This window comes from Cibotium barometz, chromosome 21, assembly GCF_041138505.1.
Source record: "Cibotium barometz isolate CiBa-2024 chromosome 21, ASM4113850v1, whole genome shotgun sequence".
Classification (NCBI taxonomy): Eukaryota; Viridiplantae; Streptophyta; class Polypodiopsida; order Cyatheales; family Cibotiaceae; genus Cibotium; species Cibotium barometz.
In genome coordinates, this window is record NC_141066.1 from 36,007,628 (window position 1) to 36,029,987 (window position 22,360).

A 22,360-nucleotide genomic window follows, 5' to 3' on the forward strand; every position below is an offset into this window, starting at 1 on the left:
GAAATGGGGCATTGATTTTGTGGTACCCATTAGTTCAGTTGCCCGACACACCCAAGCCCAGTATATCATAGCATGACCACAGACCATTGCACAAAATGGGCCGAAGCTAGAGCCACAAGAAACACTAACATCAGATCCATGTCCAAATTCCTTTACAAGTGCATGATCCCCTTGAGCTTGTTAGTGACAATGGCACCCACTTTATTAATGAAGTAATACAATTCTTGCTACAAGAATTCTTGATCACACACCGAAAATCTTCACCCTATTACCCCCAAGTCAATGGCCAAGCAGAAAGCACAAACAATACCTCATGCGCTATCTTGACCAAGATTGGAGAGCTGAGTCACTTGACTAAGAAAAAAAGTTGACGTCTACACTTTGAGCTTATTGCACCACATATAAAGTGGCCCCATTAACATGACACCCTTCAGCTTAACATATGGGACTGAAGAAGTTATGCCTATGGAATTCTTTGTACCAAGCTTAAGAGTTGTTGTACATGAAAGGCTCACTAGAAATGTCCTAAGAGATTGGCTTTTTGAGCTTGAGAAGCTCGATGAAACACGTTCAAGTGTTGTGTATGTAATGATTGTAAAAAAACTAAGGCACAAGCAATGGTTTGATGACCAGGTCTCAAGGATAAGGAGATGAACGAGGTGGATATGGTCCTCCTCTACATCACTTAAAATCACAAGAAAAACTTAAATATAGAGAACGAGGACCTTTCTTAGTGACTGAAATAACCCCACAAGGCGCAGTGCGCATTGAAACTCTTGATGGTGTTGAGATGGCCGATTATTTCAACAAATTGTGATGCTACTATTGACCACTCATGCAAAACACCTTATGGTGGGCAATACACCTCAAAAAAAGAGGAGAAGCATAAACATGATGAGATGGAAAAAATAGCACAACAAGAAGCTAAGGAATGACAAGCAAAACTTAGAGGCCAACAAATTGTAGTAAACATGGCCCAAGTAGTTGACCTTGAGGAAGAGGACTAAGAAGTGAAACCTTCCTGCTTGTGGGTTAGGAATGATCACTCCGACAAGTTTCACACAAAAACTAGCACTTGTTGATGTGGGTGCTAGCCCCTATGACACACGACATTCTCTCGGGAGGCCTACCTTACTACCCACCCCAACTAGTGTTGCTTCACATTCTATTTAATGCTTAGGTGTTGTTTTACCATTCTATTTCACATTGGAAATAACCCCTTGGAAAGAAAGTTCTATGTCATTCTTGTAGGGACAATGCAAGAAGAACCCCTTGGAAGGCAAGTTCTATGTCATTCCTATAGGGACAATGCAAGAAGATATCCTTCTGGTCTCAGGATGAATTGGACACAACCGGTGTCATATTGATTGGGAAGCTACAAGCTCCAAGAACCACAACATTTCCAATGGAGGCCAAAGCTAGCCCTAACTATTGCCACTAATATCACTCTGCAAGATAAGGGGAAAGCAAAGATCCAAGAAGAAGCCTAGGCCATGCAACCCCCGCCCAATGTCTCCACCAATGATATCCCATCAACCTCGGCTACCCCACCTACCCTTATCATCCGACTCCCTCAATACATCCCTACTCAACCTCTTGCCTCTCCAACCCCTCAACATCCAATAGCTCCTTCCTATGAAGCACTAAGGCTTCACAGACGAGCTGTCAACCTTGCCCAAACCCAATTGGACATGCCTACTCACCATCGCCAATTGGGCAAGGAGTCAATACAAAACCCGCAATGGGGTGCTGACCACCTAGTCCCTAGCTATTAAACCTATTTATAAGGTGATCAAAAAAAAATCCAAGGGTGTTCACTCATGAATCGGCTGTTCGCCTAAGAACTCCTCCTAAGCCATGGCCGTTCACTCCATCTCCACGAAGCCATGGTTGTTCACTCATCAAGCCATGGCCATTCACTCAAAAAGCCATGGTCGTTCACTCCAGCTCCATGAAGCCACGGATGTTCATTCATCAAGCCATGGTTGTTCATCATTGGTCAATCCACGGTCGTTCCTCCAACAAGGAACGCCCATTCCTCTGTGAAGCCACGGACGTACCTTCCTTGAAAATGTATATAAGGGACCACTCCCATTCATTTCCCTCACTTTTCTTCTTGCCTCCTAGCCAAACTATTGCAGTTTTTTCCCTCCAATTTTCACTGCTTCCTGCCTGCTTGCCCACCCACTGCTCTCTTGACCGAACTTGAGCACTCTAACTCCTCCTATGAGGTCATTTCTCACACCCCACACACAGAAGAAGAGGAGGCATGACAGCCACAGATTCAAGGAGTACGGGAACCACCCCACCCAGCTTTCCCATCTAGGTGAAACCCTAATGAAGAAAGTTGATGGCCATGCCATCCATAGCCTCATAAAGAATACACATAAGGTCGAGCACAATATCACCTAGGAGCTTGTTATTCCCTCCCGTGCCCTTTGTTTTCTCCTCATAATGCATTGGGTAGACAAGTTCAACGACTGCAACCTGTCGACTCTCACCTAAATCCACCAAGGCATCACTGTCAATTGGGCCCAGTACTCCCAGCGCCCAACCGGATGAAGGTCCCTCTGCATCCCCATGTACTTTGCAACGTCATAAAATGGACACCCTTCCCTGGGTGTTTTTCCTCCCCACATGCATACTCGGAAGGCATCAAGTCCTCCCATGGTGCCCTTCCAAACATATATCCATTATATCTCAACCTATGGTGTCTTCCCATGGTGCCCTTCCAAACATATATCCATTATATCTCAACCTATCAATAATAGGGTATCTAACACGAGTAGACATGCATACACTTGGAGTCTAAATTATACAGGTTAGATATCAAGACTACCTTCTTGAATGGTGACTTTCATGAGGAGGTGTTTTTCTACCTTGTGGTTATGTTAAGAAGGGACATGAGTCTAAATTATATAGGTTAACAAAATCTTCATATGGCCCGCAAGTTCCCAGAGCATGATAAGCACATAGTTGGTTTCAAATGGTTTTTACAACAATCCAACTAAGAGTACCCTCTATGTAAAGAGGAGTAAATATTTTTTTGCTCATCATTTTATATTTTGATGACATGTTCACATGTTCTAATGAGAAGATTTTAGCCTTCAAGGCTGAGATACATATTTCATTTAAGATGAAAGTTTTGGGCTCATTACATTATTATTTGGGCATACACTTTATCCAACATGATGATGGTAGTGTGATGAAGGTATTGTGATGTTGCAATCAACGTACATACAAAGGAGGAGATGCTTACACTTTGGGCATACACTTTATCCAGTGTGATGATGGTAGTGTGATGAAGGTATTGTGATGTTGCGATCAACTTACAGACAAAGGAGGAGATGCTTACACATGGTTATATCTTGATTTAATAACCTATGCCACTTGGTTACAAAGAAAAACATACTTAGTTGAATGTTTACTTTACATGTAAGCATGCTAAAGTGAAGGATGCAATGTTTGCACATGGTACAAAGTGATTATAAACATTTGAAAAAACATTAGACATGTTAATATTGAGCACAACTGAAAAATATGTAAGCCCAAAGTATTATTAGCATGTGGTATATCCAACAACCCAGGTGAATCCTAAGTTACATGTAGCACCCAAAATGTTTTTTTAAATTGATGTACTTAAGACAACGCATACGTTATTTTTTTGTAAGTTTTTTTCACCTTGATTTTGGGCTAATTAAATGTCTTCCAAATCATCTTTTTTTTTTAAAGATTGTCTCTTCGTTTTCTCTCCAAGTCTAGAGAATTCCAAACTGAAAGAAAGCATTTTTTTAATTTTTTTAATTTTTCCCGTTGTAGAACCTATGAATTTTCTTTTGCATAGAGCTAATGAGAAAATGCACAAGAAGAAAGAGCTTAGTTCTCAATCCAAGCCAAGGGAATTACCCTTTCTTATTAGACAAGTTCACTTCTGTACAAGTCACTTATTAGCCTTGGACGTCCAAACTTCACTTGGCTTTTGTGCGCCCAAGTAAACCTTATTCTAATATTTGTTGAATGTAGATAGGTAGGACTTAATATGTGCTAAAATGTTTTTTTTTCCAAAAAAAGATCCTTTCATTAGTTATATAAAAATTCCCGTAAGGCTACATAAGATCCCCTCCTGCTCATGAGAAAACAGAGCAAAGATCCAAGCAAGGCAGCTAGGGAGACTCTCCCTAGGTGCAGAGAAATACAAATATCAGTACATAGACTGAGGGGCTATATCATAAAATAGGAGGGGGGAAAGCCAAACAGGTGGCCTGTAATGCCAGCGAGGGGAGCCCGCGTGTAGGGTATAGAAGGGGCAGTTGCGCCAAGTGGTGTGGAAGGCCTGGCGTCGCACGATCGCCTCATCCGAGTCGCCTCGGCGGATGCAGTCATACTATCCTTGCAGAGTGTGGATCAACTCCTGCCAAATCCCCCGAGCAGTCTCTGCTAGTGGCTCCAGTCCCCCCCTCAAAGGCCCTGAAACACCGAGCTCTCCGGGTGAACCATATGGTGAGGCTGCTGAGGAGCTCCCATCGTAGATCCCTCTCCTGTGTCCAGTCGGCGGACGAGAAATCCGGTGAAGGAACCAGGCGAGGCCCCTAATGAATCTGATGGCTTGGCTGTCCTGCTCTGTCTCATAGCCCATAGCAAGCCCTGACGAAGTCGACCAAGCAGCGGCACCGCATGTATACATACCCTCTGGAGAGAGGGCGGGCAAAATGCGCAGCATCCGCAGCCAAATCAGTTGCGCCTGGGGACAGTCCCATAGGCAATGTCTCTGTGTCTCCATAGGGTGGCTGCATCGAATGCAGGCCGCCGGAAGACCGCTGTAGACAAGCCAGGTGCCAACTGCAGAGCCCCTGTGGTGGGCGACCAGTCACTGGAAAGTCGAGATCCTGCGTGCCTATCGACTAGCCCAGAGCCTGGTCCAAAATTCCTCTAGGAACTCCTGTGAGATTCCCTGTAGCCGCCACCAATGCTCCGATGCAGCTGGAGAGACCATCCTCCTCGCCGTCAAAATATGTCGTCCCAACCGAACAGTATACTGGAAAAAGGTGATCTCTGTGGCCTCGGGGGATGCATAAGGATCATGCCACTCGTACTCGCCAGGGTCCCACTGGAGCCGGGCCAAAGGGCGCGCTGCATAAGCCCATATGCGCCAATTAGAGTCCACATCTGCAGGGTCTGGGTCAATATGCCACTTCTGAGAAGCGGTGGCGACTACCTGTATCCTCTGAAAAATGCACTCTGCAACCAAAGGCGACTCCACCTCCACTCTCTGAAGTCTGCCCTCATCCTGGATCTCATAATAGAGGCAACTACCATCCTCAGTGCAAGCTCTGACAGCAATTAGGATCTCCAACTGTGTAAAGACTCCCATCCACCGTGGGGCCACTGGCTCGAGAGGCGTGAACCACTCCTCTGTGAGTGCCTCCTGAATGTCATCCCTCATAATTAGTCCCCCTCTAAAGTGACTCAGCCTCTCCACCTGGATCTCCTCTGGGAGACTGCAGAAGGCTTGCCAGTCTCCAAAACTACGTGCTGGGCCAATGGTCCCCAGGCTAGACGAGGTCGAGAACCCAGCATATGACCCTGCTCTATGCGAACCGCTGGGCTCCAGATGAGCGGCTGTCTGGCCCGCTCCTCATCACAAGAAGGAGGTCTCGGTCTCAGCAACTCCCAAGCTCGCAGGATGCTGAAGGCAAATCTATCCTCCCATCCTCTACTTAGGCATGTCCTCCTCATCTCTATGAAGATCCATCGTATCTCCAGTGCCCAAGTGCCCCCTGCTGGAGGAGCCCGAGCTTGCAGCCGCTGCAAAAGAAGCTCTTTCCAAGGCTCAGCGCCTAGAAGCAGCCCCCGAACAATAAGCTTCCCCAATAAGGCTCTACTCTGATCAACTGGATCTATAATACCCAAGCCCCCCTGGGCCAGCGGAAGTGTAATAACTGCCCAAGCGACCTTAGCCCGGGCTGACTGACCGTCCCGCCCAGACCAAAGAAAGTTCTTGATCAGCCTCAGTACCTGGCTGATGCAAGAGCTCGAGAAGATCCAGCAAGACGTGATGTACCACATGGTCGCTAAAAGCACCTGATTCGCCACCACCACCCTCCCAGCCAAGGATAGCCGAGCTGTACTCCAATACAAAAGCTTCCTCCGAATGCTCGGAAGAAGCGGGGCAATCTGTTGCTTAGGTGACAAATCTAGTCCAATCTGGCATCCCAAATACCGCACTGCTGTGCTAGGAGGAATCCATCGAAAGCCCGGGTCTAGGCTCCATGCCGGAGTGGGAGCACTACTGATCCAAAAGGCCACTGTCTTGCGCCAATTGATCAATGCTCCCGAAGTTGCACTAAAAACCTGAAGCAGCTGCTCTGCCCTCTGGAGATTGGCCTCCTGGCCATGCAAAAATAAACCCAAGTCATCTCAGCAAACTCAGTATCGAGCAGGTCCTCCCCCCGGACTGGGAGCTGGAGTCCTCTCAAACCAACCTCCTCTGCCGTCAGATACATGCTCATAGCCTCAGCAAAGAAGAGAAAAAGAAACGGGGCGAGAGGACACCCCTAACGGACTCATCTGGTCAACTCAAAACTCGGCCCCCGTCCGCCTGCCATCAGCACCTGGCTACGAGCTGTGGAATATAGAGCCGCCACTCCTCGAATCCAAACTAGCTCAAAGCCCAGGCGAAGCATCATGCCCTCTAAGATCTCCAGATCGCTCACATGGTGGGAAAACTTAACTGCCTGAGTCTTCAAAGTGCTAAGAGCGAGATCCATAGTCCACACTCCTGGTCTCGCTAGGGCCATAGAGAGGGAATGAGGAGGCCACCGCTGAATCAAGTGCCGCCTCCCCTCGGGCCGGAGGCATCACTACATGCACTCTGATGGGTGTTGGCTCATGGGGGGCCTCTGCTCCAAAAAGCCGTGTGAAGGAATAATCAAAAGCCTCCGAGCGCTGTCTAGTGTCGAGACGACTCAGCCGACTGCGGATAGAGGATATCCGTGAAGCCCGAATCGGCATGGTAAGTCTCCTCTGCGGTTTCGAGCAAGGTCGGTCCTCAGTGTCTGTCGGACTGCAGGTGAGCGCCAGGGAACTGCCAGGGCCTCCCGGGGAGCTGAGGCGAGCGGGGGGGAGGAGGGGGGGAGAAGGAGCCGCTGCCAAAACCAGAGCGAGGACAGGAGGAGGCGAAGGTGGAAGCGAGGTGGGAGGGGGGGACGGGGGAGGGGGAGGGGGAGGGGGAGGGGGAGGGGGAGGGGGGGTGGGGGTGGGGGCGAAGGAGGGGGTGCTGGCATCTCCTGGTCCTCAGTCGGCACTGGGGTCTCCTCCTGTAGGGGAGCAAAGCTGTTCCTCACGGGAACCCAGTGATGCTGAGACTGTGGCTGCTGCTGCATCAGTCTCTGGCATGCTACTGGGGCTGTCTCCCTCGACGGCGCCCCTGACCAGGCTGCCACTCTGAGGTCTCTGTGGGCTGAGCAGGTGTCCCAGAGGGTGCCTGCCGAGCCGCATCTGTGGGCAGGCCATCGGGGGCCTGCCTGCCTGCGGTGAAGGTCTGGGTCTCCTGCGAGGGCAGGCCTTGGCCAGGTGGCCGACCTGCTTGCAAATAAAGCACTGGTTCGGGAGCCCCGAAAACTCCACTCTCTGATCAATCCATCCCCCCCTATCCTAGGTAGCTGAATGACCTTCGGAAGGGAGGAGATGTCAGGAACCAAAATTGTGACCGAAGGTAGTCCAGCTGCTCTGGCCACCACTGAAGCTGCTGTGGGGCCAGCCTCAAGCACCGAACCCACCAATGCTCCTAGCCTAGAAAGGAGCGGGAGGTACTCACGACGGAGCCCAGGGAAGCAAACTGTAACATTGAAAAGGCGCTCTCCCTGCTCGGCCGCTCTGCTGGGTCAAAGCCATGCTGCCAAGGTCTGAAGAATGCCCGAGCGCCCCTGATGTCAAGGGGACTCATGGCAAGACCTTGGCCACGCTTTGGGTTGTCTCGAACTCGATCTGGTAGTGTCCACGGCCCAGTAGCTAAACGTCCAGGATCTTGCCCACATCTGCAACAAGAAGGCGGGCCTGGAGAAGATCCCGGATCTCCCCTCTGCTGGGGTGAGTGCCGACTATACGGCAGATGGTGGAATGTGCCTGGAGGCGTTCCACCTCTGCGGCGAGGCTCGCTTCCTCTTCTGGCGAAAGAGAGAGCCTCATGGGGGTATCCTCCAGGGGCGGGGCTACGGGAGAGTCCCTCTGAGGTGGGACTAGAGGAGCCTCCATCAGAGTCTGAAGCTGTATGTCGAAGGCGGAGCGAATGCGGAGAGTCCTGCAAGAACCGAGCTGCACACAAAGGGCGGAGGGGGAAGGCGGAAGGCAAAAAACCCCAGGGGACGAAAAAAACACAGAAAGAAGGGGAGGGGGGATAAGGCGGCGAGGACAGAAAAAAAACCAGGGGGGGCGGAAGCAGTGAGCAGAGGGGGGGTGGGGGGAAGAGAGGGTGACGGCTGGAGGAGGGGGGGCGGGGCGCTGATGAAGGGAGGGGGACGCGAAGGCGAGGAGCAGGGGACAGGCGCGCTGGGGCGCGCAAGAAAGCCAAGCGGAGGGGGGGGAGCTTGTGTGAGGGCAGGCCGAGGGGAGCAGACGCGTGTGGCGAGAAGGGGGGGAGTGTGCGCAGGCAGTAGCGCGACCAGGGGGAGCGTGAGAGCTTCAGCGAGTGATAAACTCCCCTAGGAATAATTCCTTCTCAAGGACCATTCATCATCTCACCTCTTGGTGGGATATGTGCTAAAATGTTGTTTTTGCTTTCTTAATTGTAATGTGAAAGATCTTGATATGGATATGGCCAAGGATCTCTCTGAACTTTTTGTAAAGGTTTTCCTTTGTTAATAATACATATATTTACTTCCAAAAAAAAAGGTGAGTGCATAGGAAGTTTGTTTGTTTTTAAAGCCGGGGTCAAAAGAGCGACCAAGCTTATTGTGAGACTCGAAGAGAGAAACGCGGCAAAAAATTATGAGGCTTTTGTTTTTGTATTTGTTTTTTATTTTTGGACCGTTGGTGTGGATGTAGTGACACAGATTTTGTGTGGACAATATCCCCATCAGGATTTTTTTTTGACCAAAGCTGATTATATAATGTGTGTGTGTGTGTGTGTGTGTGGATGCGATGACAGATTTTTTGTGACGATACGCCCATCAGGATTTTTTTAAATACCAAAGCTGATATAATGTGTGTGTGTGTGTGTTTTCTTCCTATGTATACACATGTGCACGTTTTTTCCCCTGGTAGACAAGTAGGCCCAAACCCGCATATTTGTACTCATTTTAATAGCTGTTATTAGTAGATAACATGTGTTCTTTTACCTTTTTATAGATGGGTCTACCCACTTGATGTAGTGCTGGTGTGTACTATTTGCACAATGTGCCCAAAGGAGGAGGTCAAGGAAAAGTGAATTTTTTTTAATGATTATATAATTTGAGGGCCTTTGTCTAGACATGGTCAACTTCACTTGCATCTTAGGCATATGGGCGATAAAGGAGCAAGTGACAAGGACAAACAAATTCCTAATATATTGTCTGTCAAGGGTTCTTGGGGAATGCCTTGGTGGACATGTATACCAAATAAATAATGCTTGCCAACACCAACACAAGGGCTACAAATTAAGGCCTGCCTCCATGGTATGCATTCCTCCGGGGACTAGTATATATAAGCCAACGTGAAATTTATCTAATAATTCGAACACAATAGAGTTAATCCTCTTAGAGTTAATCCTGTTAGAGTTAATCCTCTAAGAGAGTTAATCCTGTTAGAGTTAATCCTCTAAGAGAGTATATCTTTATCCCCACACAGAGAGAGGATGGTCGTTTTCTCCGACTGTCAGAGAAATTCTCAGGTTTCCTTCCCCCGACGGATTCCCTATCGCTCTCTCTGGTTTTGTCTCTCTAAGATCGGGCAGTTTCTCACCAGGCAGCGCCTCGGGCAGGGCGCTTTGACACTGTACGAGGTTGGGCTGGGCGGGGGACATGCGCTTTCTCTGCCCTCCCTCTCTCTCTCTCTCTGTCTCAAGATGTGGCTGGGCGGAGGAAATGTATGGGCGCTGAGAGGCTAATGAACAAGGTGGTGTGCGCAGGACATTGCGATGCCGAAGCAGTAGTCGCTATTGAACTTGCGCAAGTGAATTGGAATTAGACACCCCAAGATATAGCGCGGGCATCAACTTCGGCGGCAACCCGGCAATACATCATGTTAGTGGCCCTGGCATTTTATGGTAGCAATGTAGAAAATGTTGGTGACATGCACAGTGTTGAACCCATGGATCTGCTTTGCAAATCAGTATGTGGCTGTCCGACTCAGGCATTGACTTTGGCAATGTGCTGGGTGATACATCATCTAAGTGGCCTTGCAAAATCAACTCAGACCCTAGATGCGCCACCATGGCCTTCCTCTAGCCGCCTTGGCAGCATCCCTTTTCCAATGTCATAGCAATGTTGAAAGTGTTGGTTACACGCACACATGGAGGAGGCCCTTCAAAGCATGGTACTCATGTACATGCAAGGAATGCCTCTGCTTCCTAGCCATCTGTTTCGCCACCTTCGGGGCTTGAGACCAAAAGAAAATCTGGCACATGTTAGGTCCCTACACTCCATCATCTCCAGCATGGAAATAGCCTCATTTGCCATTATAGCAGACCATCTCATTCCTTTGTTTGCATCGTATGAGAGCTTTTTGGAAGCAAATTTAGTGTTTTGCAGGGTCTCAGAACCTAGTGTTCGCACTTATCATGCAGTCATTTCAGCATATGCCAGGCATGGAGATGGGGCCAGATCTTTTGAGTTGTATCATAACATGCTAAAGGAGGGCATACAGCCAAATGAATTCACATTTCCATGCATCTTGAAAGCTTGTGGCAACATTGGAGCCATAGAGGAAGGCCAACTGTTACATAACCAGATAATCGGTAGTGGACTTGAATCTAACGTTGTGATTGGCAACACACTTATTGACATGTATACCAAGTGTGGAAGCCTAGAAATGGCACGCAAAGTGTTTGATGAACTGTCAAATCGGTCGTTAGTTTCATGGAGTGCAATGATTGCGGGTTATACCCAGCACGGCCATGGTCTTCCTGCACTTACACTTTTCCAGGAAATGCAGCAGGCAGAGATACAGCCAGATATGGTTATATTTTCCTGCATTTTGAAAGCATGTTGCATCTTGGGAGTCTTGGGGCATGGCAAGTCAATACATGATCAGATCATTAGAAGTGGACTTACATTAGATGTGGTAGCCGGGAATACCCTTATTGACATGTATGCGAAGTGTGGGAGGTTGGAGGATGCTCACAACGTTTTTAACAAGCTGTTGACTCCAAATATGCTATCGTGGGGTGCAATGATTGCAGGATATGTGCATAATGGGCAGGGTCTTCTTGCTCTCAAGGTTTTTGAGAAGATGCAAAATGAAGGCATTAAACCAGATAAAGTCATGTACCTGTGTGCCTTACGAGCATGTGGTGGCTTAGGAGCCTTAAAAGATGGCAAACTGATACACAATCAGATAATCCGAAGCAATCTAGACTCTGATGTGGTCATTAGAAATGCCCTCATTGATATGTATGCAAGATGTGGGAAGCTAGATGAGGGATGTGAAATTTTCAACAAATCTGGGAGTCCAGATGCTGTCTCGTGGGTTACAATGATGGCATCTCATTCTGAAAATGGACTTGCCCTTCCTGCCCTTGTGCTCTTTGAGAAAATGCAGCAGCAAGGCATAAAGGCTGGCAAAGCTTCTTTGTCATGTGTTTTGAAAGCATGCGGCCAAGTAGAGGCCTCTCAAGAGGGCAGGTTGATACATAACCAGATTTTACATGGCAGTTTGGAAGCCGACTTGGTCATTGGGAATAGCCTCATTGACATGTATGCCAAATGTGGGAGCTTAAAGGAGGCACGCAATGTCTTTGACCGACTGCAAAGTCGAGATGTTGTGTCGTGTGGTGCAATGATGGCCGGATATGCCCAGCATGGGCATGGCTTACCTGCGATAAAACTCTTTGAGAATATGCAAAAAGATCACATCAAGCCAGACGCTTATATTTTTTCATGCACCTTAAAAGCATGTGGCACAATAGGCGCCTTAAGTGAGGGAAAATGTGTTCACGACCAGTTGGTTGGAAGTGGACTCAAGGTGGATGCTGTCATTGGTAACACCCTTGTTGACATGTATGCCAAATGTGGGGACCTTGAGGAGGCATACAAATTGTTCAGTGATCTAGAACAGCGAGACACATTGTTATGGGGTGCCATGATTGCTGGATGTGTCCTGCAAGATAATGGCACTCTAGCCCTTAAATTGTACGGTGAAATGCAACAGAAAGGTGTTGAGACAAATGAGTTTATCATGTCTTCCATCTTGAAAGCATGTGGCATGATAGGAGCCACATGTCAGGGCAAGCTTGTACATGATGAAATCATCAGAAATGAACTTCAATCAGATGCATTTGTTGACAATGCCCTGGTAGATATGTATGCAAAATGTGGGAGCACAAAGGAGGCGTTTAAGGTGTTCAAAACTTCACGAAACCAGAGAGTTATGTCGTGGGGTGCTCTGATTGCAGGGTATGCACAATGTGGGGATTCCAAACTTGCTGCAGAATGTTTTGAGAATATGCAGCTACAAGGCTTGGTACCAGATGAATCAATTTTTGCAAGTGTCCTCTCAGCATGTGGGCATGCAGGTCAAGTTGATAAGAGTTATCACTACTACAAAACTATGATAGAAAACCATGGTGTCACCCCAAGTACCAAGCATTACAATTGCATGGCTGATACTTATGCCCGTGCTGGGTACATGAAAGAGGCAAAGCAATTACTTCAAAGTATGCCAAGTCCACCTGATATGTATGGGCGGGCCTCTTTGCTATGTGCTTCCAGCCTGCATGACAACACGGACCTAAGAACCAGATGCATTAATCAAATTTTCTGGCTGGATGCAAATAATGATGCTGGCTAGTAGTAATAAGTACTGGCTTAATGCTGGTATTCAAGATGCACTTGTGTTCATTTCTGTAGTTCTGTTCACAAATCAATGACTGCTAATTCAAGAAGAAAGCATGGGAGGGCCTATATTGAGTGTTATTGTGGGAGACCAAGTTTCTGGTAACATAACTCAAGAGTCAATGTACTTGCTCAAGGCATTCAATCTACCAAGCTTTAGGTTCTTCAAAGATATCTTGTTGCCCATTGGTTGGGCAGGGTGTTGGATGAGTAAGATTTCATGTCCATGGCTAACGGGCAGCCAAATATGTTATTGCATGACCGGCTGTAAATTTCAAGGGGACCAAAACGACTCTATTCATCAGCAAAAACTTTCTGCAGATAATGACTGAGGAAAAATGTCAGCTATACTGAAGTGGTTGAAGAGGAGACTGTACAGGTCACTTCTTACTCCTTTGATTTGTTGATGTGATATTGAAACGGCCATGCCCTAGTCTGTAGTATTCTAATATTTGTGTTTCATGTCAATATATACCCAAATGGGGGGTTGGGGGTGGGAATTTGAAGGAAATCCTGCAGCTGAAGTCATGGAATTTAGACTATCAAAGGCTAGGTTTCTTTTGATTTCTTGCTGAGACCTATAAGTGTCTATTTGCGGCTGCTACATGTGGATGGAAGTGTGCTTGATTATGCTCTATTTAAACACCGATTAGAAGGCTAATTAACGCTAACTACAAGCATGCTGGAAACTTAAATCAAGACTCCTAAACCCTAGTGTTATTGCGTACAATGCATGAACAAAAGGCTATGTCTGCTAGAGGCCAAATGTTGATTTGAGTGGTCATTCGTAAAAGGTGAAGATAAAGTCTAGATGGTGGTAGATTCCAAGGTGAATGAGATTCTCAGAGGGAATTATGTGATTGAGAGAATCAATGGGAGGTGGAGTGATTTGTGGAGACATATTTAGGGAGATGGTTGTGGATTTATATGCTCCCTACAGAGCTATATATTGATGCTATCCCATGCTCATTTTGAGAGCTAGATTTGATCTTTCTATCTTTCTAAGCTTTTTAGTGTTAATTATCATTGTTATCTTATGCCATGATCCTTCTTAGATCCAAGTATCAGAGCGGGGTTAGAAGATTTAGGGTTTGATTTTTTTCCTTTCTCGGTACTGTTAAGGATTAGCTTAGTTTTAGCTCTTCTTTGTGTATGATCCCTTTAGGATGAGAGAGAGAGAGAGAGAGTAATATTAACGTCTTCAAAAGACCTAATGAGACCAAAAAGTAATACAATGTATCATTGAGAATATTGAATCGTTAAAAAACTATCTATGTTGTGAATATGTGAATATGTGAATACAAGGTACATATACATCATGGGCTCATGTGGATTAGCAAATACATCACGGGCTCATGTGGGTACAATGTAGGGAAACATACATCATCATTCATCAAGAATGTCCAAGATGGGTGGATGTATTGTTGGAAATCAATGCTTCACCCTCGTCATTGTCACTGTGCAGGTGATGGGTTGCTCTATTTTGTAAGGCTTCATGTATGAGAGTAGCCATTGTGTTGAGCACCGTGTTGCTGGATCGTTAGGATACACCGTATGTAGACTTGACACCATGCTAGGTAGGATGCATGTTAGTGCGGGCCAATTGGCCGCACTCTTGGGTAGGAGTAGTTCTTCTTGAGACACCTTGTGTTGGATTGGGGGGCCTTAGATGGATCTCGAAGAAGTTGTAGTCTAATATGGTTCCGATTGGATACTGTAGTCGGTTCAGTCCATTTGGATTTTCATATCGAGATCATTTAGTTGAAGTGATTAAATCAAGGAAACAAAATAAAAACCCAACTACAACTAGAAAAACACCCATGTAAGTGTCAGTGGTACAATGCTACAATGTGGGGACCTCAATGTCTATGACTATATATTGGCTTTTCAATGAAAAATGCTAAAGAATGCTATGGACAAAATGTGCTATATATAAGAATAAGCTTTTTGCCATTTAATTCATTTATCGTTTTGTTGAAGTGTTGGATCATTGTTAGCTACTCCAAGTCTCTCCTCTTCTTCCGCTTGCTGCAACCATTCTCTCATGATATTAGAGCGTTGTGGTTCTCAAGCCCTTGCTTCTACACTCTACAAGAGGACTATTAGCCAATATTTTCTTTTTTCCAGCCCGCCCTCCTTGTAGAGGAGGCAATTTTTTTATAATGCAAATTTTTTGTTTCCCAAATTTTTGTATTTCATCCCTACCCCAGACTAATGGTAGCATTGTGCACTTACTCCATTAGTCTCTCCCTCCCTTGCTTCATCGTGCACCAAGTCGACTCCCGTCTTCACCTGTGTGCATTGATCTCCAGAAGGAGTACATCTGTATATCATTCTTTCACCTCACCTAGTATCTAGAGAGGAGTGGGCAACACCCAGGTACGTACTTGCAGCCTTTCGCTGTGGATTCTAGAGGAGGATTCCATGGCTTCTACATCGTTGTCATCTCTTCATCTATTCCCTAACTTCCCAAGGAATCCATCCTAGATGGGACCAACTACCTTGATTGGTGTTTGCACTGATGCAAGAAAACATGATCCCTCCAAACAATATACATAGTGTACATATGCCCTTTCTTTTCACGTAAACAGATGCGAAGGACATAGATGGACATGGAGTTTGTTTAACAAATTCAAGGGTTTTTTCCCATTAGACTAGTATGGATTGCAAGTAGGTTGTACATATGAAGTTATTCTTCAAGTTTCCACCGTAGGTTTGCCAAGAGCAGAGCAAAAAGGAGGTCAGGGACAATCCAGAAAATCAATACAGGGCTCTTCTCCAAAGGTTTGAGAACACTTGTACCAAAGGTCATTCCATTTGGTGTTCATTTGGACATGTAGATGATCAGTTTTCAATTTAGGTCATACAGTAGATAGCAACAAATTTGATCTAATCTAAGAGCTTCAAATGAAGTTTGAGGAGTTCAGCCATCATTAGAAACATCAATACTAACACCTTGCAAGGTCATAACCAAAAATGAATTAGGTTTTCCAATGTCAGAGGACTGTGCATAATTCAAATTTCAGAAACGAGACAATTTTCAGGTTTACATCCAAACATGCATCGGATCTATCAAATGGATAGTAGGCATCATGGGAAACCCCTACAAAGTTTTATAAGGTTTGGATTCCATTATGGTCATCAACAACTCAAATCAAGTTTTTAGAACATGATCAGTGATAGTTTCAGATTTCAATTGAACTCAGAATTTCAACTAGAATATAGAGTGCGTCTCTTCATCAGCATTATCGAATTGAGCTACACACAAATTTGGTTCAGTTCAAATGAGGAGAAGATAACCAGCCATGCATTTCAGAAAATCATATGTTTTACTGATTTGCATTGCAGGTGAGCCTAAAATGTAGGGCTATGTTGGTATATGTTGTACACATAAGATATGAGCATAAGATATGAGCTGTCTAAGCAAGAATTCACATCAGATGCCAAACTGGATTGTTGAGATATCGAGCTCAACTAGTGCTGCAAACATTGATAACCCGCCTAGATGATAGCTTCCAGACTTATGCCATTGGCACGGTTGGTGAGATTATGGTTGATATGCCGCCGGTGGATGACAGGCTGCTATGTGATGGAGTACTAGACTTATGGCATAGTTATAGCACCAACTCATATAGTCAAGTTCACACTATGGACCAACCATTGTATCTTAGTGTAGGAGAGTACTTTTCCTTATTGTATGTACTCTTATCTTTTTAGTTATATGGTTGTAGAGAAGAAAATAAGATAGAAAAAAAAATAGCCATCCATCTCTCTCTTGTGTGTGTGTGTGTTTGCTTGCAAGGAGCTCAAGCTCTCCTCTACCCTTTATGGTATCATAGCTCCGGTTCGTGTGAGAGCTAAGGAGGCAAGCAAGAGGCAAGAACAAAGCAAGCAAGGAAGCGGTACACAGGTAAGAGCATCGTTATCTCTTCCCCTTCTTGTTTAGGTACAACACCCCCTGGTTAGCTTTGAGGCCTACACATCTCCGATTGAGGAATTGTCTTCGCAGGCTTGGAGGTGTCTGTAAGGTGTGCGTAGTACTTTGTAGTGCAGTTTGCGTTTTGATCTCCGTTCGGTCACTACAAGGTGTTTTCAATAGATCCGAGAAGTTCTAGTTGAGAACTATTTTTGCTCGAAATCTGGTTATTACAGTGCAGCAATGCATTTTGGGAGTGCAGACAGTGTTTGCATATGTATTGTTGATCTTGGTTGTATGTACATGTACTCTAGTTACATCTGGTGACATGCAGGTTATGCTGAAGTAACGCTGCGACATGTTACAAGTTGCATACACAAAAATTATCTATTTGTAGGTTTCTGGTTATTGTCGGTAAACATGTCTGAGGAAATCAATAAGATTATCAGTAAAAGAAGCTGAACAAGAACACAACTTCCATGCTTGGAAGTTCAGAATAAGCAATTTTGTGATGGGTAAAGGATTTTGGGACTATGTTGAAGAAGACGATGAGGAGCCTCCAGAGTTACCTGAAGAGAATGTCACTCCAACAGATTTAAGGGCATTCAAGGACTGGAACCACGGTACAAGGAAAGCCATGTATTGGCTTTCAATCAATGTCACAGACACAATGATAGGACACATAAAGGTGCCAAAACTCCAGCAGTTGCATGGCAAAACCTAGTGCAAATGTTCCAGAGCCACACAAATGCAAGGAAACTGCAGCTAAAAGAAGAGCTACATACTATGGAGAAGAAAACCATATCTATCAATGAGTATGCTTTAAAGATCAAGGGCATTGTTGAATCTCTTGGGTCTATCAATGCATCGATAGAAGATGATGATTTAGTGAGCGTCTGTCTAAATCAGCTTGGTAAAGAGTACAAGCCATTCAAGACCTCCACTGCAGTCAAAGAGAATGCTCCCAAGTTTCGGGACTTAGTGTCTATGCTTATCATAGAAGAAACGTCTTTGGGTGAGGACTCTTCTTCACAAAGCAAGAACACATCAGAACAGGATTTCTACTCCAATTTAGGTAGAGGCAGAGGTAGAGGTCATGGTCAAGGCCAAGGTGGTGGCCGACATGAAAACCAGAATTATGAGCAAACAATAGTCCAATGATTCACAGTAGGAGCAGCATCAAGCATACACAGGTAGAAGCATCCAATCTAGAGGCAGGCGGAGCCAGAGGGGCCGAGGTATTTGGCAAAGCATAGAGTTTTATTATTCATGAACCAGGGCACATGGCAAAGGACTGCTTTTAAAACTAGAATGACACAAAAAGTGAAAAGTTACAACAAGGAAACTATGCATCATTTGGTAAATAGGGTCATGATGATAACAAAAGTGAGCAGTTGTTTGTGATGTAGCACATGCTTAGTTCCAACTGGAGATGTGTCAGGATCTAAAGATATATGATATATGGATTCTAGTGCCTCTAACCACATGACCAGTCATGTGGTGGCGAGTGGTTTAGAGACATGCAAAAAATGAAAAAAATAGGTTATGTAAAAACATGTGATGATACTGCACATCCCATTGCGTAAGTTGGTAAAGTGACATTATCTATGAAGGATGGCAAAATGAAGTACTGGACATATGTACTTCATGTTCCAAATATTACAAAGAACCTAGTTTCTATTGGACAGATGGTTAAGCAAGGTCTGCAAGTGAGGTTTAATCCTCAAGGATGTTTTGTGGAGGAATTAAAAAATCAGTGTCATTTAGTTGCAAAGAGTAACAAAAATGACAGGATGTTTACTTTGGATGTGAACATGCCTGAGGTAAAGGCAACCTAACCATGTTTGTACATGGAATAGGTGTCATTACAGATATTGACATATGACACAAGCACATTGGTCATGTGAATATACAGCGCGATTGCAGTCTATGGAGGCCTAAAATATTGTTACAGGTTTGCTAAAGTTTAAGGTTGATGGTATGCATAAAGTATATGAAGCATGCCAACTTAGTAAGCAAACCAAACATGCTTTCCCACAAGAAAAGCATGTCGGTGCAAGGCCATTAGATGTTATATATTCATATATATGGGGATCGACCAAGATTGCTTGTAGGTTGTAGGTATTATATTACATTCATTGATGTGATCACACTATGAAAGTGTGAGTTTACTTCATAAAGGAGAAAAGTGAGGTGTTTGCTCACTTTCAGAGATTTAAATTTTTGGTCGAGAAGGAAAAAGGCATACAAATAAAATGTCTGAGATCAGATGGTGGGAGAGAGCATTTCTCAAATGAGTCCAGTGTTTTCTTGAGAAAGTAGGTAATCAAGAGACAGTTTACATGCAGATACACTACAAAATGGGGTTGCAAAAATAAAAATAGGCACATCATAGAAGTTGCACGTGTCTAGATGTCTGAAAAGAATATGCAACTTTATTTTTGGATAAAAGCAGTAGCAATTGTTGTGTACATTATGGATAGGACTCCCATTGTAGCTGTTCATGTTATGATACCTAAATAGAAGTTTATAGGCATAAAAAAGGATGTGTCTCACTTGAAAGTGTTTGGGTGTATTGCATATGTGCATGTTCCCGAGATGAAGTAAGAACAAAGTTGGATCCAAAGGTAGAAAAATGTATCTTCATTGGTTATGATTTGGAGCAGAAAGGTTATATATGTTATAACCCTACCACTTCTGAGATGCGAGTAAGTAGAGATTTTGTCTTTGATGAGATGAGTAGCTAGTATGGACCAATAGGTGAAGGTAACAGAAAATATAGATGTAAGTAGTATTGATGCTGCTGCACCACATGTAGAGCAACAATCATGTGTGCTTAGTGGACCTGAAGATTCCTCTAGTAGTGGATCTAGTGTTAGTCCATGGTCAAGCAGGTTGAGAACATACATGTATCACACAAAGGGAAGGAAAAGGTAGATCAACCTTTTGTGTGTGATCTATTAGCAGGCCACTCATATGTGGATGGTGACTCTAGTGGCTCTAAGCAGAACCTTGATGAGGAGCTTGGCATTTTGCCTGTGGTTACTCTTGGTGTAAGGAGAACCACGGCTATTTTGAGGACACCTAGGAGTGATCCAGGTGTACGCATCATCACCTTTCTTACTAGGAGTTCTAACATCATATCTCTTTTGCTTAAGGCTCAAAATAATACAATTGTCCCATAGCTAGCAGCCTAAAGCAAAAACCATATTTTGATATTATAAGTTCCATTTTAGGAAAAATAGAATCTTTTACTTTGGCACATCAGTGCTAGAGCCTAGTGTCCCACCAAGCATGCCACTGTCAGGAAATATTTCTCACGCCTGGGCAATGGAGCTACACCTACACAAGAAACACCTAGAAAAGGAGAGATACACACACAACACTATACTAGAGATATAGGAAGAAATCAAATGCTAGAGTGTGCAACTAATATTTCTCCCAGAAGTATGCAATGCAGTCAAACTCAACCCCCCACTCCTTTCCACAAATGATATGTGATTATTATTCTTGCAATGTTTATAATGTATCATGCAATCATTGAAAACAAAGCAAGTTTGAGTATAAATATTAGGCACCAAATTCACAATGTGATGTTGACAAGTGTATAAAGGTATGAATCATAAGAGTTTGGCAAAATATTTAATATGTGTGAAGATGGGATTTTCAATATTGTTATTTTATCAATGTTTATTAGAAATATACTTTGGCCCAAATGAAGAGGGAACAAGAAAAGAGCTTAACTCCTTTCACTAAGTTTTTGCTGAATTTGTTTGTGTTGTTGATCCTGCTACCATTCTCGAGTGTGTGTATCCTCTCAATACTCAAGGCACATCATCAATCAATATAATTGTTTAATTTTTTTATTAAGACCTTTTTGTGTGTGTAAAATCACAATGTATGTGTTGTGTGTATTATTTTTCTTTTAAAGGAGAGAACTCCTAAGAAATTGCCACACTACTGTGTTGTGGTTGGCGCTAGTTTTGGCTCATGACGCACGGGGCTACTACTCGCCCATCTTCCTTATTTTCCCCTACACCCCCCGTCTATTCTTCCTCATCTCAAAAGGGTACCATTTGGTGTCTCTTCTCAAAAAAAATGACCTTTCAAAAATTGAGTGTGCCCCTTCTAACGTTCCCCCTTTTACATTCATGCCCTTTCTCCCGTTGCCCATCGTGTAGCCTCTCAAGGTCTATCACAAGTTGTGTCCCCTCTTTCATCACTGGTTGTGCCCCCTCTCTACTTTCATGTGTCACCTTGTATCCCTTCTTTTTTTTTGTGATTCTTACTCCCTTCCAAACTATCCTTTGAGGGTACCTCCAACACATGTTTTTCCACCACTTGAATCTCTGCCTTTTTACCTACAAATAGTACCACAATAAATGCCAATATTGTCGTCATTTATCGATAAATTTAAAGCCTTAGTCACTTGGAGATCATGTAGGGATGACTCAATCAGTGATTGTGGATGATTAATCAATCACATCATGTGTTCTCTCTTTGAACTCACGGATTCACACGTGCATGCTAGTGGGGGGGGGGGGGGGGGGGGGGTTGTACATAGCTTAAATGGGATTGCCCCCTTTGACATGATATATCTTCTCTTCAAATTTTTGTGACGTTGCACTCCATATTAAGCTTGCTTTGGCACTGACGATCCTCGTCCCTATGAAAATGAATCCTCAAGGATGATCAAGTGAGATCATCATTAGTGTGAGATAAACATTATGCAAGATGCATATAACGGTAGTAAATGGACACGTATGGATACAAAACACATACATGCATGCAATTCTCACACAATAACATGCTCCTGAGGCTCCCAAACACATGCAACATATAACTTCTCACTTTTGATGTCATTCTGCTTTTTATAGTAGGCTTTTGATATATGACTTGATTTGCCACAATAATAACACTCCATACCGCGTTCACTCTATTTTTTTTGCCATCCACCTTGGCCTCTCTAGCTCTAATGCCTTTAGAGTGGCCTCTTCCACATGTTTGTGCATTAGATTCATATTGCTCACCATGATTTCTGTTTCCAAAATAGCCTCCACCTTGGCCTCTAGATAAAGATCTACCTCTACCTCTACCTATGCCCATGTACAAGGCTTGTTGTTCAATATTTTCGAAAGATAAATTAATCAGGGCATCCCTCTCCTTAGTGATTTAGAAGGATTATAAGGTCCTTAAAGTTTGGGAATTTTTCTTGAGTTCAGATAGATGTCAAAAACTCACGATCTTTGCTAAGCCCATTCAATGTGATCAACACCGTTCATTGTCATCAATTGGAGCTCCAATAGATATGAGAACATCTATAAGCTCTTTCGATTTTAGTGAGTAATCATTGATATTCGTGTTATTTCTCTCCACATTATGTAGCTCTTACTTCAACTGTATCTTTCTTACCTTTGTA

The 22,360-nt window shown here is 44.4% G+C and overlaps 1 protein-coding gene across 1 annotated transcript; it reads left to right on the forward strand.

The window, feature by feature from the left end:
- Positions 1–9,785: 9,785 nt before the first annotated feature.
- LOC147627137 (pentatricopeptide repeat-containing protein At3g02330, mitochondrial-like) lies at positions 9,786–13,586 on the forward strand. Its single transcript, XM_086815748.1, has one exon. It carries the CDS (start codon positions 10,486–10,488, stop codon positions 12,979–12,981), a length of 2,496 nt encoding a protein of 831 aa, XP_086671874.1. The 5' UTR covers positions 9,786–10,485; the 3' UTR covers positions 12,982–13,586.
- The last annotated feature ends 8,774 nt before the right edge of the window (positions 13,587–22,360 follow it).